Here is a 17079-nt window from a genome sequence, read left to right as displayed (position 1 = left end):
GAAGCTGTATGCTGTCTCTCCTCACGCACTACCTTTCTAGACCACTAGAGGGCAATCTCTGCAGATTTACTGATCAGACTTCTGATGCAGCTGAAAAAAGACTATCCCAAGACTACCTCCCATCATCTGAGACCACAGGCCATTACCATAAAGCTGCTGTCTCCACAGAACCTGACCAGCCTGCCAGGAATCTGTGTCTTACATGGTAGCAGTACAGTTTTTGTAACCAAAGGGTTTAAAGTCCAAACGCTGAGAGAGGCACAGAAACTGTATCCTTGAGAAAAGTACTTTACTTGAACTGCTAAAGTGAAATGTACAGCTGTACCAATGGAAAATAGATAACACAGAAAGCTAGGTAAGTCACACTGGGTAAGGAAGCAAACAGTAATACTATAAGTCTGCTCATGTTTAACACTTTTAAACCTGTGCAATGTGACTGAGCTAGAAAAGGATGTTTCTGCAGGGAACACAGGAAATGACACAACCCTATCAAGGCAGATAGAATTTAGATTTGATTTACAAAGACAGTGGCAAGACGCTTTGATTTACTCGTGCAAAATATTGGTAATTGGTGTGAAGGTGGTTTTGGATGTTTTTGGATAGCTTTTTTCCTTTCATTACTGTAATTTTTGTGTACAAATGTTTATTGCAGTTTATAGGATGGTGCCTTGGTGTTGAGACTTCATTTTATTATTTCAAATCACACGGTAAGATAATTTATTTGCAAATACGAGCAGTACTTTGGTATAAATAATGAGACCTGTGAGAAAAGTGCAAATGCATGTTATTCCCATACAGCCCTGATATGTAACACTACAGAGACCTGTAGGGAGAAATTCCCAGGTCTGTGACTATGAGGTGCAAAAGAAAGGCACATTTTTTAGTTTTGTTTCAGTATAATTATCCTGATATGTTAGCTGCACACACACAGTACACAGATACCTGGCAACCTTCATGAGTCAGGGTTACCTGGTAAAATTAGGTTTGGGTGTAGTTGTGGGCGGGCTGGTACATATCTCTCTCTCGCATTCTAGCCTACAAACATATCCACAGACACGGCAGCACAGAAACATGTGCACACACCAGCACATTCACACGCATGCATGCCCTTTCGCAAACACACGCGTGCACCGCATACAGATATGCACACAGGCACATGTCTGGAGGACTGTGGGTAGTTTTCCTGGGATTCCTACTGTATGTGGCCTCTTATTTATGCTCATTTCCTCTCTCTCACATTGTGCTCACCGCAGGTTGTTAAAACCGAGACTGCGCCCAGAGCAGCTGTTACTCAGAGCCGTGTTCCCTGCACATGTGCCACCTCCTGCTAATAAACTTCCTGGATGTGGAGGGGGGGGAGGAGACGCACACGCTGGACGGCAAGATGACTCCCCGATTCCAGATTTACGGTAACGCCAGCACGGTAATTCATGCAAAGTAACCCCGGAGGACGTGAATGGGAGCTTCTATCATTTTTATGAGTTGCTATGGCAATGCATATTTCATTTATTAAAGCTAATTTGTGCAGAGAGACTCCTCTTAATACCACAGCTCTAGGTAATTCACCCTTGTTTATGCGGGAGCAAAAAAAAAAAAAAAACTTCTCACACAAAAGGCCTTTGATCGATTTCCAGCATTTCTCTTTTACCGGTAGAACATAGGGAATTTTTTTCTGCAGTTTGTTATTTCATGTCACGCCATATTTGCTTCACTCATTACATTTTGCGGCATGATTTACTCCTAATACTGATCTTTATCGCAGAACGGTGTGTTTCCAGCGCTGCCCAGACTCAGTGAAGCCTCAGGCTGTTACAGAGCTTACAGGCAGGAGACAGTCTCACTGATTGGGCTTGCTAGACCCGGATCACTTTCTCCTCCAAATTTGAGGTTCCCACCTCTTAGAGGAGGCCCTGAAACCTCAACAGGGTGTAACACTTAAAAACACACACCACAGCACAGTGCAGCACCTTATACTACGGATAATGCTATATGCTGAACACAAATGCACTGACATGTTCGCTCACGCATAAATATGCTTACACACGCAGGACAACCGCTACCTCATACAACACACAACAGAACTTAACTCAGAAGATTAGCTAGAACGTTTTAAATTTGACCCACGTTGATGGCACACTCTCTTAGATCTAATTCATTCACTGGACTAGGATGGCCCGAAAAGTCTTTGGGAAAGCCAGCTCCTTCCGAGTGGATGATCGAGGCGATTTTGCTGCGAGCTGGCCGCCCAGTCATTTAGGACCCTAATTGGGGACAAACTTGTATTAATGGAATTACAGATGGCTTGCTCTTCCCTTGCTGGTTCCCGAGGCTGGATCCCTCTGGGCCTCTCGGTGCACGGTCCTCAATGCCGCTGTGTCATTGTGTCACTAATGAGGGGTCAACAGGGGACGGCTGACAGAACAGCGTGGGTTGGCAGGCGGCCCACTTTTCCCTCTGTGCCTTCTCTCTCTCTCTCCTCTCTCTCTCCTATCACTTTCCCCTCTGTCACACTCTATCTCTCCCTCCCTCCCTCTCTCTCTCTCTCTCTCTCTCTCTCTCTCTCTCTCTCTCTCTCTGTCCCCTCAGCCCCACCCACCCACTCTGCTGACCTGTAGATGGTGCTGCGGTGACCGGCTCATTGTGTTAATCGGCTGCACTGTGCTGGTCAATCTGGTATCGATCAGTTCTGTGGAGCTAATGAGCGGGACTGCTGTGGTGCTCGGTCTTATGGTAAATTGCACCAAAATGGCAGCTTTGAAGGGCTGCTGATTTGCATTGTGGTTTCGATGAAAATATATAACACATTGCTGACTTCAAAATATCTATCTATCTATCTCTCTATACTGAAGAGAAAATATGTTAGTTTTGTAAGTTATTTCTAACACAACACAATTAGATTGTAGTTGCTAACGACAGTGCTCATCCAATGAATCAAAATTTTAAAACCTCAGCAAATTACAGAGGACAATTCAAAGTGGCTGTCTTTTTAAAGGTAAAGGAAGGTTTATGTACATCAGCCATAACCCATCCAGTAAAGCGGTTTGCCAGTCCTTTTTAATAAATGATCCGGGTGTCACTTCTCCCTCTATCATGTCTCATAAATAGCATTGATTAAGTAACTGTGGCATCCAAATGGTCATCTAATGTGACCGCGAGTTGCCTTCCTGGATGAAAGATGAAATGTAATTTATATTAAAATGCAGATCATGAGGAATGTATAATCAGGAGAAATGAGAAGTGAACTGGTGTGTTCATTCTGGTTTGCACGGTTGACACTGAAATCCATTTTGTGTTGAGAAAACTATTTTATTACATCAAGCGGAAAAGGTGAAGACTTCAGTGCAGGATAAAGGTGACGTGAAAAGTTGGATCGAGCTCCAACTCGTGGAAAGTACATCAACCATTGATGTATGCTCAGTATTATATTTGTTAAATCAACGTGAATCAATGATTTCAATTTGTTAAATTAATATGAAATGGCATTTTAAGTAGATAAAAACACAGAGAGGTTTGGTTTTGAATATGAACAGAATGAAGTCAGATTTCACAAAACAGCACTGAACAGTGTGCTTTGTTGCCAGAGAAATTTGATCTTTATAAAGACTTACTCACTCCAGATCATGTGCATTCATCAACACAGTGAGAAACAGGGGTGAAATTCCAAAATCAACTCGATTGTATAAAGAACATGCACCTAAAACAGCCTGTTTTCATGCTAACAAAATCCAAGTGCACCTGTCATGGTCATAACAGACACCACAATAATCAAACTCAGCTAAAGCTTTCAGTAGCAGTCCTGGAAAAAATGATGAATTGCTATTGATGAATGGAAAAAAGCAACCGTGTTTTTGTTTCCGGGAGAAGTACAAATAGTCAAACTCACAATAACTTTGTTGGATAGGTTTGAAACCCTCCTCCGTGTTCAATTCCAGGAGTTTCATTGTGACTGGTTATCAGAAACAGACAGCTACAGAACCTATATAAAGGAACTTGTCAGGGGAATTGTTTTATATGAATTTAAGATTAATGCAAAGGTTAGTTGTATGGAAGCATAAGGGATTGAGGCAAATTTGTCAATGTTCACAAATTCAGAAAGAAAGTGATTCTTCATGCAACCAATCAAAATGTTAATCCATTACAGAAGAGTACATTACATGCAGTTACAGTGTGACTGTATGTATTGTGATTAGTAATCATTGACTAATCATTAATGACTACCCAAGACAATTGAGGTACCTCAACAGGCATATTGCTAATTATTGCTCAGTGGGTAATATCTTGACAAAGATTCATCAGCATCTTGTTTCTGGAGGAGTGTATCGCAGTATTATACAAACTGAGTGCTGAAAACGCAAGCCCCTGTGTATACAGTATATAACATTTAAAGGTCTTTTTAAGATTTAAAAAATGTCTGCGGAAAAAAGAACAATTTAATAATTGTGTGATATAAAATGAATTTGTTGAACTTGTTCTAGAATTTATACATAACACCATTTGTCACCCAAGACAGTTTGAAATTGGAGGCATATTTTTCAATATTCAAAACACATTTTTTTTTTTTCCCTGGGAAGACTTCAGCCAAGTTTGACTGTTTTCAGTGAGGCCATTTTTCAACTCAAATGGACTATCACTCTGGTGGTCATCTGGCAGCTTTATTTGAAGCAGGTTCTGTTTTTGACAGGCAAAAACACATGGTGAGTCTTGAGGTTTTAGTTTGTAAAATGTTGAAGAAGGTTTGAATCCATTGCCTAAAGCAGAGGAAAATTACTAGTGGACAGTTGTTGTCACTTAACTATAGTTTGATTGTTGTGATTATTATGATTTTGCATGCCATGATAATTGTGCTTCTTATGATAGCAATAAATATGACGATGACTGTGACGGTGCTGGCGACTGTTACCAGCGCTGTAATCATTCTCATTGTTATGTTCATTATTCTGGACTTATCTGGAGTTATGAGTATATTTAATTCACATATATTTTTTGTAGCAAGCTATTAAAGTTCAGGAGATTTTATATATTTTTTTCCTTTTCCGATAAAATGAGATAAAGTAGTCTTGCCATTTCTGGCATGTTACCCATCGCAGACTAAATTTGGTTAGACATTCAGCGAAAAGGAGAAAAAAAATCCATTGATCACAATAGTCCTGCAAAAACCCAGACTAGTCAGACCAAAATCAGTTCTTCACCTCGTGTATAATATACACATATTTATTTTTTCCACACAAGAAAAATGCCATCATGCTTCAGTTAAGATGGAATTCTTCCATTTGAATTTCATGATGCTATCGGCGTCCCGAAACGAACCTGTTGGAAAGTTATTTGTCACGCATTGTTTCTCCTGCCATTTAGATGATGTCGAGATGGAAATAAAAGTGCTGAACAGCTTCACACAAACCGGTTTCGGTCGCAGTGCAGACTGCTGCAATGTTGACCCAGTCCTGTGACTCTCTGACACAAGCGCTGGGAGCTCAGGTGCGGGTAAATCTCGCCGCAGGGCGCATTTTGCTCTGAGAGGATTGCGCGCTGAGATAAATGGGATACTGCGGATGAGATTATGCGCCCGAACTGCGCGCTTTATGGCCTCGTACTGGCAGGCAGTAGAGGTAAAACTGTGCGTAAGAAAGCGCTTGTCCTGATCGAGGTCTCTGGTTTTGAAACGGTTTAATGCGGACAGGAAGCACTATGGTGCAGGATATTTTAGTGAAATAATCGTCACCAGATTTATAGCCTATGATTTCACGATGTACAACATCACCACTGGTTAAACATGTTAAAATGATATTTTGTTGTAATACGACTGTACTGTCAGTTAATAACCACTGCACTCGTCAGTGAAACAATATTTGACTTTGGGTTCATTGTTAATATTGCGTTCCATTCATTCAGAGTTCAGCACTTCGGCTGTATCTGCAGCCCGTATACCAGTACACGGTTCCAATTTAGCAGGCTTTAAAAAAAACCTAATCTGTGAATTATTTAAACCGGCTGGGATACCACAGTCTGTGCGCAACGCCGTATTACGGGGTATATTGAACGGAAAAGCTGTTTTGATCCGGTAGAAATTAAAGTGTGTACGCGGTCAATGAGGTCCAGTGGAGGCAGAGAAGTGAAGCGAGGCAAGATCTTAACCCACGGTAATAATGTCTAGCTGCACTGGAATACGGCAGCCGAGGAGAAAGGACGGGCGCGGATCAACACTGAATTCGATTATGTGTTCCGTGTGTCTGGGTAACCCTGGCTACCCTTTCAGTTGTCAGCTCTCCTTAATAGTTTTAGACAATGCAGCTGTCCTTCATTACTGGTGATACCCTTCACCGTGATTTGGAGGTAGACATCTGAACCTCTTCTGCATCTCTATGCATATTACAGCATCAACGGCGACCCCTGTCTCTTTCTTTCCCTCTGTTTCCCCTGTTCAATTTTAATGTCATCCATAAAAAACCAGATAAGAGGGCCATTTTCTATAGGTCTGCAGTGTTGAAGCCAAGTAAGGATTTCATGGAGGAATGACACTGAGTGTTGATAGTGCCACGTGTTCAGGTTATTTGGTTCTTCCAGCTTGTCCTCTGTGGGAGAACTCCATGTTAATCTTCAAGTGGGTTCCATCATATTGGCAGATTTCTGACTGGGAGTTTGAGGAGAAGTTGGATGGGTCGATATGCAACAGCTTTGATGAACTCGCCAGGGTGAAATGCCTGTTGCCTCTGAAAGTGTGCACCATATGCCCACTCTACCCAAACTCCATCCTCAAACCGATCATTAAAAAACTGTGTGTGTTAAAGTTTCATAGGTGAGAGCTCATAAATGCTGTTTCTAATCAGCATCACAGCATACCTCAGAGATAGCAGAGATAAGTTGAGATGTAAAATCAGTTTTCAAAAGGATACTACGATTTTTATATATATATATATATATATATATATATATATATATATATATATGAATGCTTGAATGCTTTCTCACAATATATATATATATATATATAGTGAGAAAGCATTCATTCTGCCACTCTGACAATTTGACATTTGCATGGAGTTAAGTGCAAGTTAAGTTCTTGCAAAACCCTTACATAATATAGCTAACTTAAGTGCCTTCCTCTTTCATTATTATGCAAATATATACAAGCAACGCCTTCAGAAACATATGGTGCTTAAGTCTTAATGAATCAGTCTTCATGAGTTCAAACCTGAAGCAGAGTCACCAAATTATACAGTACTTTGCATCATAAAGTACAGACTATGTGCATAAAATTACAGGCCTTGCACTGTCATCATGCATAATGCAGATAAGGCCAAGTTCAGCTACATGAGCAGTGAGAGGCATGCGGGGTACAGGACTGACAGTTCTTGTCCGCATGAAAAGAACATGAATGCTGATTTGTGAATTGTGGAATATTTTGAGGCACAAGGCAAGGAGGACAGGGAGCAGGACTGAGGAAATTAAATATTTAAAAAAATAAATGAAAAGATATAAAAGGCTTTTGTAGAAGATGTCATCAGAGGCCTAGCGAATGAATGAATTGCATTTCTATAGCAATTTTGTGTGTGTGTGTGTGTGTGTGTGTGTGTGTGTGTGTTTGTGTGTGTGTGTCAAGTGGGAATGAATGCTTTCAACCACTGTCAATGTGCAGAACACATGGCAGCCATTTTGAACCGAATGGTCACCACCTATTATATGGAGAGGTAGGAAATGACTAGATTCCTTACTCAGGGATGATTAGATTAATGCTTCACTTGAATGACAGTTTCTCCTACAGCTATTTGTCCCAGAGGAAGGAGTACCCCAAAAGCATTACTTCAAACCAGCCACCTGATTCTCCAAAAAGACCTCCTGACCAAGTCCTAACCAAGCCCAGCACCTCCGGCAACCAGGCAAGAAGACGCCACATGCCAGCATGACTGCCTCAGAGCTGAAATACATATAGCTGTGACACAGTACTCTTCTTGTGTGCTGTAATGGCATATGATGATGTTGAGTAGAGGTAAGAGTGTGGTATCTTGACGCTTTCTGAATGAAGAGGCATCAAAACCACATATAACCATAACCATAAAGCCACAGACAACAATCAACTATCATGTATAGCAAGGATAGTTTTTTATTTGTACAAATGAGGCTTGTAACCTTGAAATATGGGGTTGAAACCTTATCTTTAAACTGCTAACTGCCCAGAAACTAGCTTTGATTTGCATGTGCATGTCGCCCATCTTCCAGTGATTCCTAATATGGTGTACATACATTCACATACATACATTTACATAGTATGGTAGTGTTATTTTTGTATGCTTTACATTGAATGACTTTACCTATAACAACAGATATTGGGTCAAAGTGAAGTACACAACGGCTATGATAGTGATGCCACCACATTAGATGCAACTGAGTAAGAAGGAGCAAGTAACTGATTGGTGGTGTCTGTTTACAATTTTACACATACCCAATCACTCAGCTCCTAAAATGGTGCTCATAAGGTGGTCAGTTTTGTTAGCTCGGTTTTTGACGCAGGGTATCTATCTGCTAAATAAATAATGCCAAGTTTGATAGTAGTAGTATAGTAATAGCTAAATTAATGGGACTGTAGTCTGTTTAGCACAAAGCTGCATAACAGCAGTGCGTTAGAACTTGAAGGCAGGTTTCCTTTGAGGGAAAGGAAAATCAGAGGTGAGGAGTGAAGCTCATTGTTGGGTGCTCTATTGGGGCTGGGGGGGCTGTTATTAAGATAACCTTGCATAGACATCTGAACAGTGTGTTTCCCCCGGTCATCAAAGAACCAGCCAATCAAAGAAGGGGGCTCTGAGGGGCAAGATGAAAAGACATCCTGAAGACAGAGTATTCTTGTTTTGCATTTGACTCAAACGCCCGTGAGCATCTCAGCGCTCTGGCTTGTTCTGTCATGAGACGTGACTGCGGGGGACCTGCCGCTGCATATTCACACGTTTTTCCTTTGTGTCACCAAATGATAGCACAGAAAATAACAACAATCAGCAACATAAGATCAGAGTGTCTTTGTGACCCTATCTTCCTTTTCTGGTGAAAATGTTTTGTCCTAATTCTGTGAAAAGATAGCGGTATGGGCGCTGTAATGTTCTGTGGGTGAGGAAGCCAGATAAAAAGAATTTTCAGTTCCTTCTAGCATGGAAAGCACACTGCGGAGAACAATGCAGATAAGATGCATATCTCACAAATTAAGCATCAGCTCGAAACGAGAAAATAAAACCTGACAAAATGATGCAGATAACATTATTTCCTTAAATGCGACTACTGAACGTCGTTTACAGAATTTCAGGATTTACACTCACTGGGTGCACTGCCAAGGTTTTCTGTAGTCGTCTCTGCATTTGCTTACAGATAAATGAATGTCCATCATGTTAACGCACTCTGCAGACTTTTCAGGAAAAAAAAATACTGTGCATTATATAAATTCTCTTAAAAAATATGACATACAAAAAAGCCACACATTTAATTTCTTTGTCTGAATACTGTGTTATTCCTTCCCATGGTTTGTTAAAGTGCAGCACATGTTAAAAAAGCCAACATGTTTGTGTTCTCAACAACTGGATTTGCTGAGAAGATGAGGGTGTTTACTTGATCCACCGTCATATTCGTGCTTTGACAAGGAAATCTTTGTTGAGACAGCTAGAAACCACATACAGCACTGCGGCAGCTCCAGGCTCCATTGTCAGAGAATGTGCGTCTTTGTTGAATCCACAAGGTAATCACTGAAGCAAAGCAACCGAAAATCATTCATAGTGAAGAAAAGTATTGTGTTTTGGAAGGTGCAAACTGTGCCTGCAGAAATTGACTGACAAGCAAAGTCTGAGTAGGACAGGAGAGTTGAATAGTACAAGCCCGTTTGGATTGCATAGTCTGAAATTGTGTTTGAAGAGCACAGGACGAATTTAGAGGAGGACTCTACTGAATGTCTGTGGTTGGTAAGTGTCCTCTCACAACATGACTGAGCAAAGAGGCTTGTTTAGCCCAGATGACCCCCTTCAGAAAAATTTTGCTTGGTCAGGGGTCTGGAGGCAGCTCTGAAAACAGCACTTCTGATTCTAATTCTCTCCGCAGTCACTTCCCCCCTCCTCTCTCTCTGGAAGCCTGCAGGTGTGGGCTGCCCTCTGCTGCTCCTCAAGCAGGCAGGCCACATGAGCCAGCACACACCGCAGCTGTGTAATTTGATGATGAAACCCGATTTACCTGCTCTTACCTCATGCTCTACTGTAATGTTTGAAGGTCCTCCAACAACCCCCTAAAAAGGCTCTTCATTTCTCCATTCATTTCCCCTCTGATGCTTATCTTCTCTCCATCCACCTATTATGTCTTTATCCCGCTCCTCGGCCCTCTTCCCTCTATCCAACCCCCTCTAACGCGCGTCCCCCTCTCCCTCGCTTGGTGCGTTCTCTCTATTGATCTTTTTCTCCTGTCTACTCTTCCCCCCTGTTTGATGATCCCTCTTTCTCACACTACTACCAGTGCTTCTGTTTTCATTCATCCATCTATTCTCCCTCGTTATCCCGCTCCGTCTTGCTCTCCTCTCTGTTCCTTTATGCAATGCTCCCTTGTTCCGAGCGCCTTATGCTTCCACTTTGAAAAACATTGATTTTGCCTCCGTTCCCTGTGGCGTGACCGAAAAAATTGAATATTTGATTAAAATAGGATTTTCCATCAGCGAAGGGGAACGAAGCTGATGGCATTTCCCCGTTGTGAGGAACGGCTGGGGTCATGTGACATGCCGTATCATTACTGCAAAACAGGGACAGACAACGCCAAGGAGTGTTAACAGATATGAACAGTAACCGAAATGGAATTGCAGCGATTTAGCTCAATCAATCATTCAACTAAATCCTTTGAACATTATAAAGCTGAAAGAAAGCACTGGTTTCTTCGTTATTTAATAAAATAAGCATCAGCCGTTACAATATTCAACATTTACAAGCATCAGTGATTGTTCTTTGATAAATAAGGACTTAGTCGTGCTGTTATCTTAAAATTTATACATCTCATCGGAGCTTAAAATGAACTTTAAGCTCATTTAACTACTCTTCATTGTGTCAATAAATATTAAATTTAGTCGTAATTGGTGTGTCCATCTATACACTTTCCCTGCTTGAGGACAATGTTGTTTCTGAAGGTATAATCCCACGTTAGACTATATGAAATATTCTGGCCAAAACAATGAATTATCAATTGATTGAACTGTTTATTTTCATGTAGTTTTATAACTGTGTATGAAAGCAAACCACCAATTGTATTACAACAATATTTTTTGAGTATAGAGCTTACAAAGAAGATAATAAGTGATTTTCTCCAAGCCGTTACAGAAAGTAAAATAAGCATCCTCTATCATTTCTGTACCTCAGCTGTTATAATTGCAGGTTTGACCCTACAAAATACACCAGCAGTTGCTCCCAGGGAATCAGAACAAGCTGTGAACTGCTTTCTATACAACAGTCAGAACACACAGGTAATTCATAAATCTGGTAAGCATGACTCATATCCCCATTTATCAGAGCATAATGTTATCTTCAGACAGATTGCAAGACGGCATCTCACTTAAACTGCAGTAGTTTTCTCACTTTTGTGTTTGTGTGACCCTGTGCCCAATTGTCAATTTCCCACAAGAGTTTCAACAGAGACAATGCTGACTTATCAGAAAGCATTGCCTTTTTTCTGGCAGGAAGAAGTACTGCCTTTTACGCTTTCGGTGCAGCATGCACAGAACGATGTGCTCTTTGTTCTCTCATGCGTGGCCCCAGCTTTCCCACCTCTGGCACGGGCAAATTAATTGTTAATTTAGTTTCTGATGTGACATGAAATCCATCTGAAAGTACACCAGTCTCTATGGATACCTCCTACCCAGAGATTCTCCAAGGACAAGCAAATGTCACTTACCATGAAAAACAATCAGTCTTGATTATTTCGGGTAACATTTGTGTTGCTTTCTGTTGAACGGAAAAATGGGGAAATATGTGAAAGAGTTCCATGATGACAGGTTTTAATGGAAAGGTCAGTGGGAAGTCTTACTATCTTTTACATTAATATTTTGATATCAGTGTTGTGTAACTTCATTTTCTGTGGAAAGTAAAGTATTTCCTTTAAATGAGAAAAAAAAGATCCCTTATTGTTACTTAGTTTTCCTCACCCTATGCTGATATTGCTCCGGTCCTGAAAGCTTTGCCATTCTCCTTGAATTGATCGTCTTAATTGGTTTAGGATTATTGACAGCGGCTCAGTTTAAAACATTTCTACCCACTTATTTTCTAGGGGGGATGAGAAGGTTGGCGAGTTAACATACATTTCGTAATCGTGTTTTGACATTGGTGAAGCGGGTTGTCTGTCATCGGTGTACTTCCCTGGGATTGGCTTCTGAGGAGCCACCCGTTGGCTCCGCCCCCGATGTACCTGTCGCACTGTGAGAGGCTGACAGCTCTTCCTGTCGGCCCGCCCCATCTGACCGCCCCCCCCCTCCCTTCACATCTGAGCAAGTCACTCAGCGTTGTGCACGAGTGTCAGCTCCTGCCGGGTTGTAATGGTTCTCTGCAGAAACTGCTGCTGCTAATAAATACCGGTGGAGTTTATCGAGAAGATCCGGGGAAGCAAGCCACGTCGAGCGACGGGGCAGCTTGCGCAGGGCGAGCAGGAGACAGGGGGGGTGGGAGTGTTGGCAGGAGAGGGAAGCTCTCTCTTTCCTTCCAGAATACGCCGCTAATCGCGTAGAATAATGGCGGAGCATATTACAGCCACCGACGGCAAGCATAAAGCGTCCGCGAACGCCGGTGGCACGCTCCCGGGCAATAGCCGGCCCAGCGCCGTGGGCGGAGGGGGTAGAGGAAGCCTCTCCGGAGGACTGACGCAGCCGGCGGGGTGGCAATCGCTGCTGTCTTTCACCATCCTCTTCCTGGCCTGGTTGGCAGGCTTCAGCTCAAGACTCTTCGCAGTGATTCGCTTTGAGAGCATCATCCACGAGTTTGACCCATGGTGAGTCGCTAGCTTGCTAAGGCTAGCAAACGATTCTGTCCGCATGCTACTTTGCGAATGTTGACCCCAGCGCTGAGCTTATGTATTTATTCGTGACATAATGTCCCCCGTTGCGTTTCCCACATCAAGCTTAGTTAAAAAAGCTAACTGTGCAGAATTGCAACTGTCTGGCGGGTAATCATCTCAAGTTTTGTCGTTTGGCTACCTGTTTAGCTGTGCCAAAGTTATCTAACGTTAGCTAACTATACCTATATTCAGTAAGTTCAAGGCTTGTTCTGTTTATTAGCTACCTATCTATTACCAGACTTGTTCAGGTTTGACTGAAACATTTTGCCTGGTGCATGGATTTGGTGCCCACGTAGCTAGTCTAGCTATCTGATGCGCATTCATTCATTTTTTTGCGGATGCAGCTGTAGCTAAGCGTGAAGTACTGCTTCCATCTGCTGTTCATACTGCTGGCTACCTTAGCTAGCATTACACAGCCAGATAGTTTTGCCGCTGCTTAATTGAAGATCCAGTTAGGTAGTAAGGCTATCGGTCTTCTGAAGTGGCCAGCCAGTTGTCGAGGAAGCGTACTTTATCGAAGGACAATAACGTGGCGGTTCAAAACGTACGGGGGGGGGGGGGGGGTGAACCCGGAAGCAGAGGCAGCATGTTTGACGCGGTCTCAAGTCTGGTTCGTAGCTGTCACCGTCATGTTTAACACACTTGTCTGTCAAAAACTTACGTAAGCTTTATGGCAGATGGTAGTATAATACTTTGTTGCTAATTCATCGCGGGGAGCTGTCTAACGTTTTGTCAGATGGTTGGCAAACAGCCTTTTGGCAAAGCTTGCCTTCCCAAAATTGCCCCTACTCATGTACAACGGGGGACACACGCATTATCATGGTGGCTGTTTTTCTGGTTCTACTCAACACCGTAGGACAAGATATGGCTAGCTAATGCTTACTAATGATTGCAACTCTAATGCTTGCAATAGTGTGAACAATGGCTATATATAGATAGATACGTGGCTTTTTCCATTTTTATTTTTGAAGTGTGTGTCAGTTACCAGTTTTAGAAGATCGTACCATTGACACCGAATACTTAAAACATTTCGCGACACACCTCAAGTCAAGTGAGCGTAAAAATACGACCAAAGCTTTATCAAAAAATGTAATAAAATAAAAGATTAGGTGAGTACTCAGTCTGTAACCACCCCCTCAATCCAGATCTGTCTGCATAATCAGAAACCCTTAAACCAAGGTCTGTTTCACCAAGGCAGTGAGTACTAATTAAAGATAAGTAGTAGGTAACAAAATGTAACACGTTAACCCGAAAGGATCAATTGGGCATGAATAATTCTGTTATATCGCTGTTCTGAACTCGTATATTGTGAAACACAAAGGTAATATTGTGGCAATAGTGTCGTTAACCAATGAACTAACGTCTCTATAATAATGCATAATATAAATGATTATCTAGCTTTTTAGACCGATTGTCGCATAAGTCCCTTTTGATTGTGACTTAACTTAGCTCGTGTCATCTTTACATTTACGAACCAAGTGCCTGGTGAAGGCAAACCGTAACTGTGCTGACAGACAAGATCTCTTTTTAAAAATAGCTGTGCATCTGCTGAATCGTCCACCATTTGAGAGCCGCTGGCCTAATAAATAAAAGTAAAACTGATGTGGTCGAGGATGGATACAGCTGCTTGTGCTTGTATAACTCACACAACTCTTGGCCCCCCACAATAACGCTAACCTTCAGCTTGAAATATGAGCCGTGCACGTCTCTCTCAAGGATGTCCCGCTGGCACAGTTTCTCGTTCAATACGGAGCTGATGGCGCACGGAGAGATCTGATATCATCCCCATGCCGATTCCCACGGAGTGTGCGGAAAGATCAGCGACAGCTATCGACCCAGGCATCCTGTTTGAGTCTAGTGTTCACATGCTACAGACATGCATCTAGACAACAACTGTATACTGGATGAATGCATATTGTGTAATTGAATATAGTGCAGCTGGTACTGTCTGAATGCCACGGGCTGCGTTCACTCCTGTTTCGCGTGCACCCTGGTTAAGGGCGTGACATCGCAACATGCGTCACAGCACGTGCGAATATCAGGTATCAGCTGTGAACTCTGTCAACCGTGACTCATCAGGAAAAGACCTTTGTGTTAGAGAAAGAAAGAGCTGGGTTTTCAGGAAAGCTTGGTTCCAGGGGGTTTGTCTTCAGTAGCCGCCCTAGCCCCCCTCCCCTTCCCTGACGGCCTGCCTCTTCACCGGGCTGTTGAGTTGAGCAGCAGCAGCAGCTCCATACGCACAACCGTCGTATATCTCATCTCCAGCCTTTGATCTGCAAAGTTGCATCTCGCTGGTAGGAGAGCCCCGCGGATTCTTTGCCAGGCAACCAGGTCTGGCTGCGTGCTATCGGTGGCTTAAGCATATTAACCCTCCATTGATTTGCGGCCCGGGGGGGAGGAACACGCTCTAATCAGCCCATATCTGGGTGCGCGGGGGGCTCTAACGGACACCCCGCGTAATGGAGAGGCTGCAGCGATCATCCCGGGGCCTGCATTACAGAAGCAGTGCTGGGGTGGGCTTTTCCTAATGTTGTGCCTTCCACAAGCAGAGCGGACTGCTGGTTCCTCAGTACAGCAGATGCCCACCAAGTTAATTCCACCTACATGCAGGTAAAGAACAGTGTTGTGGGTCCAGCTACTCTTATGCAAGTAGTATGCGCACTGCAAACAAGTTTGACTAAAACGGTTGGGTGGCAGTGTAGCATAGTGGTAAGGAACAGGGCTCGTAACCAAAAGGTTGCTGGTTAGATTCCCCACTGGAGGTACTGCTGCTGTACCCTTGGGCAAGGTATGTAACCCAGAATTGCCTCAGTAAATATCCAACTGTCTAAAAGGGTAACGTGAAAATTGTAACCTATGTAAGTCACTCCAGATATGAGCGTCTGCTAAATGCCAGTAATGTAATGTAATGCAAAACAGCTCGGGTAAAGTCCTTACTTCTGGGTGCAGGTATGAATACTTGTTAACTACACAGAGTGTGTGCGTTTGCAGCAAAACATTAGGGATTGTAAGAAATCGCCCCATCTATTTGGATTATATTAAATATGCACTTGGAAAGGATTGTGAATTATCCAGTTAGTGTTGTGCTGTTAACACCTTAAGCCTATAGTTAATGCTTGGTCGGACACATACTGTAATTTTGTGCTAGCATGCAGGAGTCCTTCAGGTCATGTCATGGAAATGATAATGTCTAAAGTCAGGATAGCCTGTTTCTTTCCCTCTTTTACTATTTAGCATTAGCAGAACGAAGTTAGTCTCCATTCCCATTATGCTGCATGAGAGGGAACCATCTCTACCCACTACACAGCTGTACTGTCTGCAAGCTGCCGTTTCTCCGCCACCCTTACAAACAGCTTCTGTGCATGGTGGGTTACATGTCCCAAGTGTAAAAAGAGCCCATATTGGTTTCAAAAATGAGCCAATATAAAAATGTCACAGGCTTGCCAAGCTTGTCTGCTCACTCTACCAGCCAAAGAAGTTTCTGTGCCAGGCGAGTGTGCCATTTTATAACCCACGGGCAGTGATGGCCTTTACCAGGTGAAGATGCCTTTTTTTTTTTTTTTTTTTCTTTTCAGCTGTCACAGACAATAATGCATTTTAAAAAGGCAGCTTCAGGAAAGTCACAAGACCATCACTGGATTTCCTCCCAGCATGCCGTGCGGCGCCGAGGCTGATCAAAAATGTCAATGGGTTCCTTTATGTCTCTCTGTGTAGTTTGAACAGACAGTGCGAGATGGAGTGTGGGCCCAGAGGAGTAAGGGAATGCTGAATAGATGACACACAAGAAAGTGTAAAGTACAGTGAAGCACTGTATATATGGATAAGTAAGAGCTGTGAAATATTATGTCATTATGTTTTGTGTAAAGTAATGAAGGCATTGAGGAGTGCCCATCTGCATGTGGCACACTCACTCAGTGTCCTGCCCTTTCTTGTCTATTATGTCATATTTTTGATGCATTTGATGAATTGGGTTTTCAGCTTCAACCCGAAGATTTACGAGCTCGACAGACCCTTGTGCGCATAATGCTTAACAGG

At 42.7% G+C, this 17079-nt stretch overlaps 1 protein-coding gene across 1 annotated transcript in view; it reads left to right on the top strand.

The window, feature by feature from the left end:
• The first annotated feature begins 12721 nt into the window (after positions 1–12721).
• LOC118768975 (dolichyl-diphosphooligosaccharide--protein glycosyltransferase subunit STT3B) overlaps positions 12722–17079 on the top strand; it is a 61535-nt gene continuing 57177 nt past the window's right edge. The window contains exon 1 of the mRNA XM_036515970.1: positions 12722–12978. Within this exon, the coding sequence (XP_036371863.1) occupies positions 12722–12978 (257 nt within the window). The remainder of the gene's footprint in view (positions 12979–17079) is intronic.

Source organism: Megalops cyprinoides, chromosome 21 (genome assembly GCF_013368585.1).
Source record: "Megalops cyprinoides isolate fMegCyp1 chromosome 21, fMegCyp1.pri, whole genome shotgun sequence".
Classification (NCBI taxonomy): Eukaryota; Metazoa; Chordata; class Actinopteri; order Elopiformes; family Megalopidae; genus Megalops; species Megalops cyprinoides.
The sequence above is the reverse complement of the archived record's forward strand: the minus strand, read 5'-3'. Positions and strand labels throughout refer to the sequence as shown.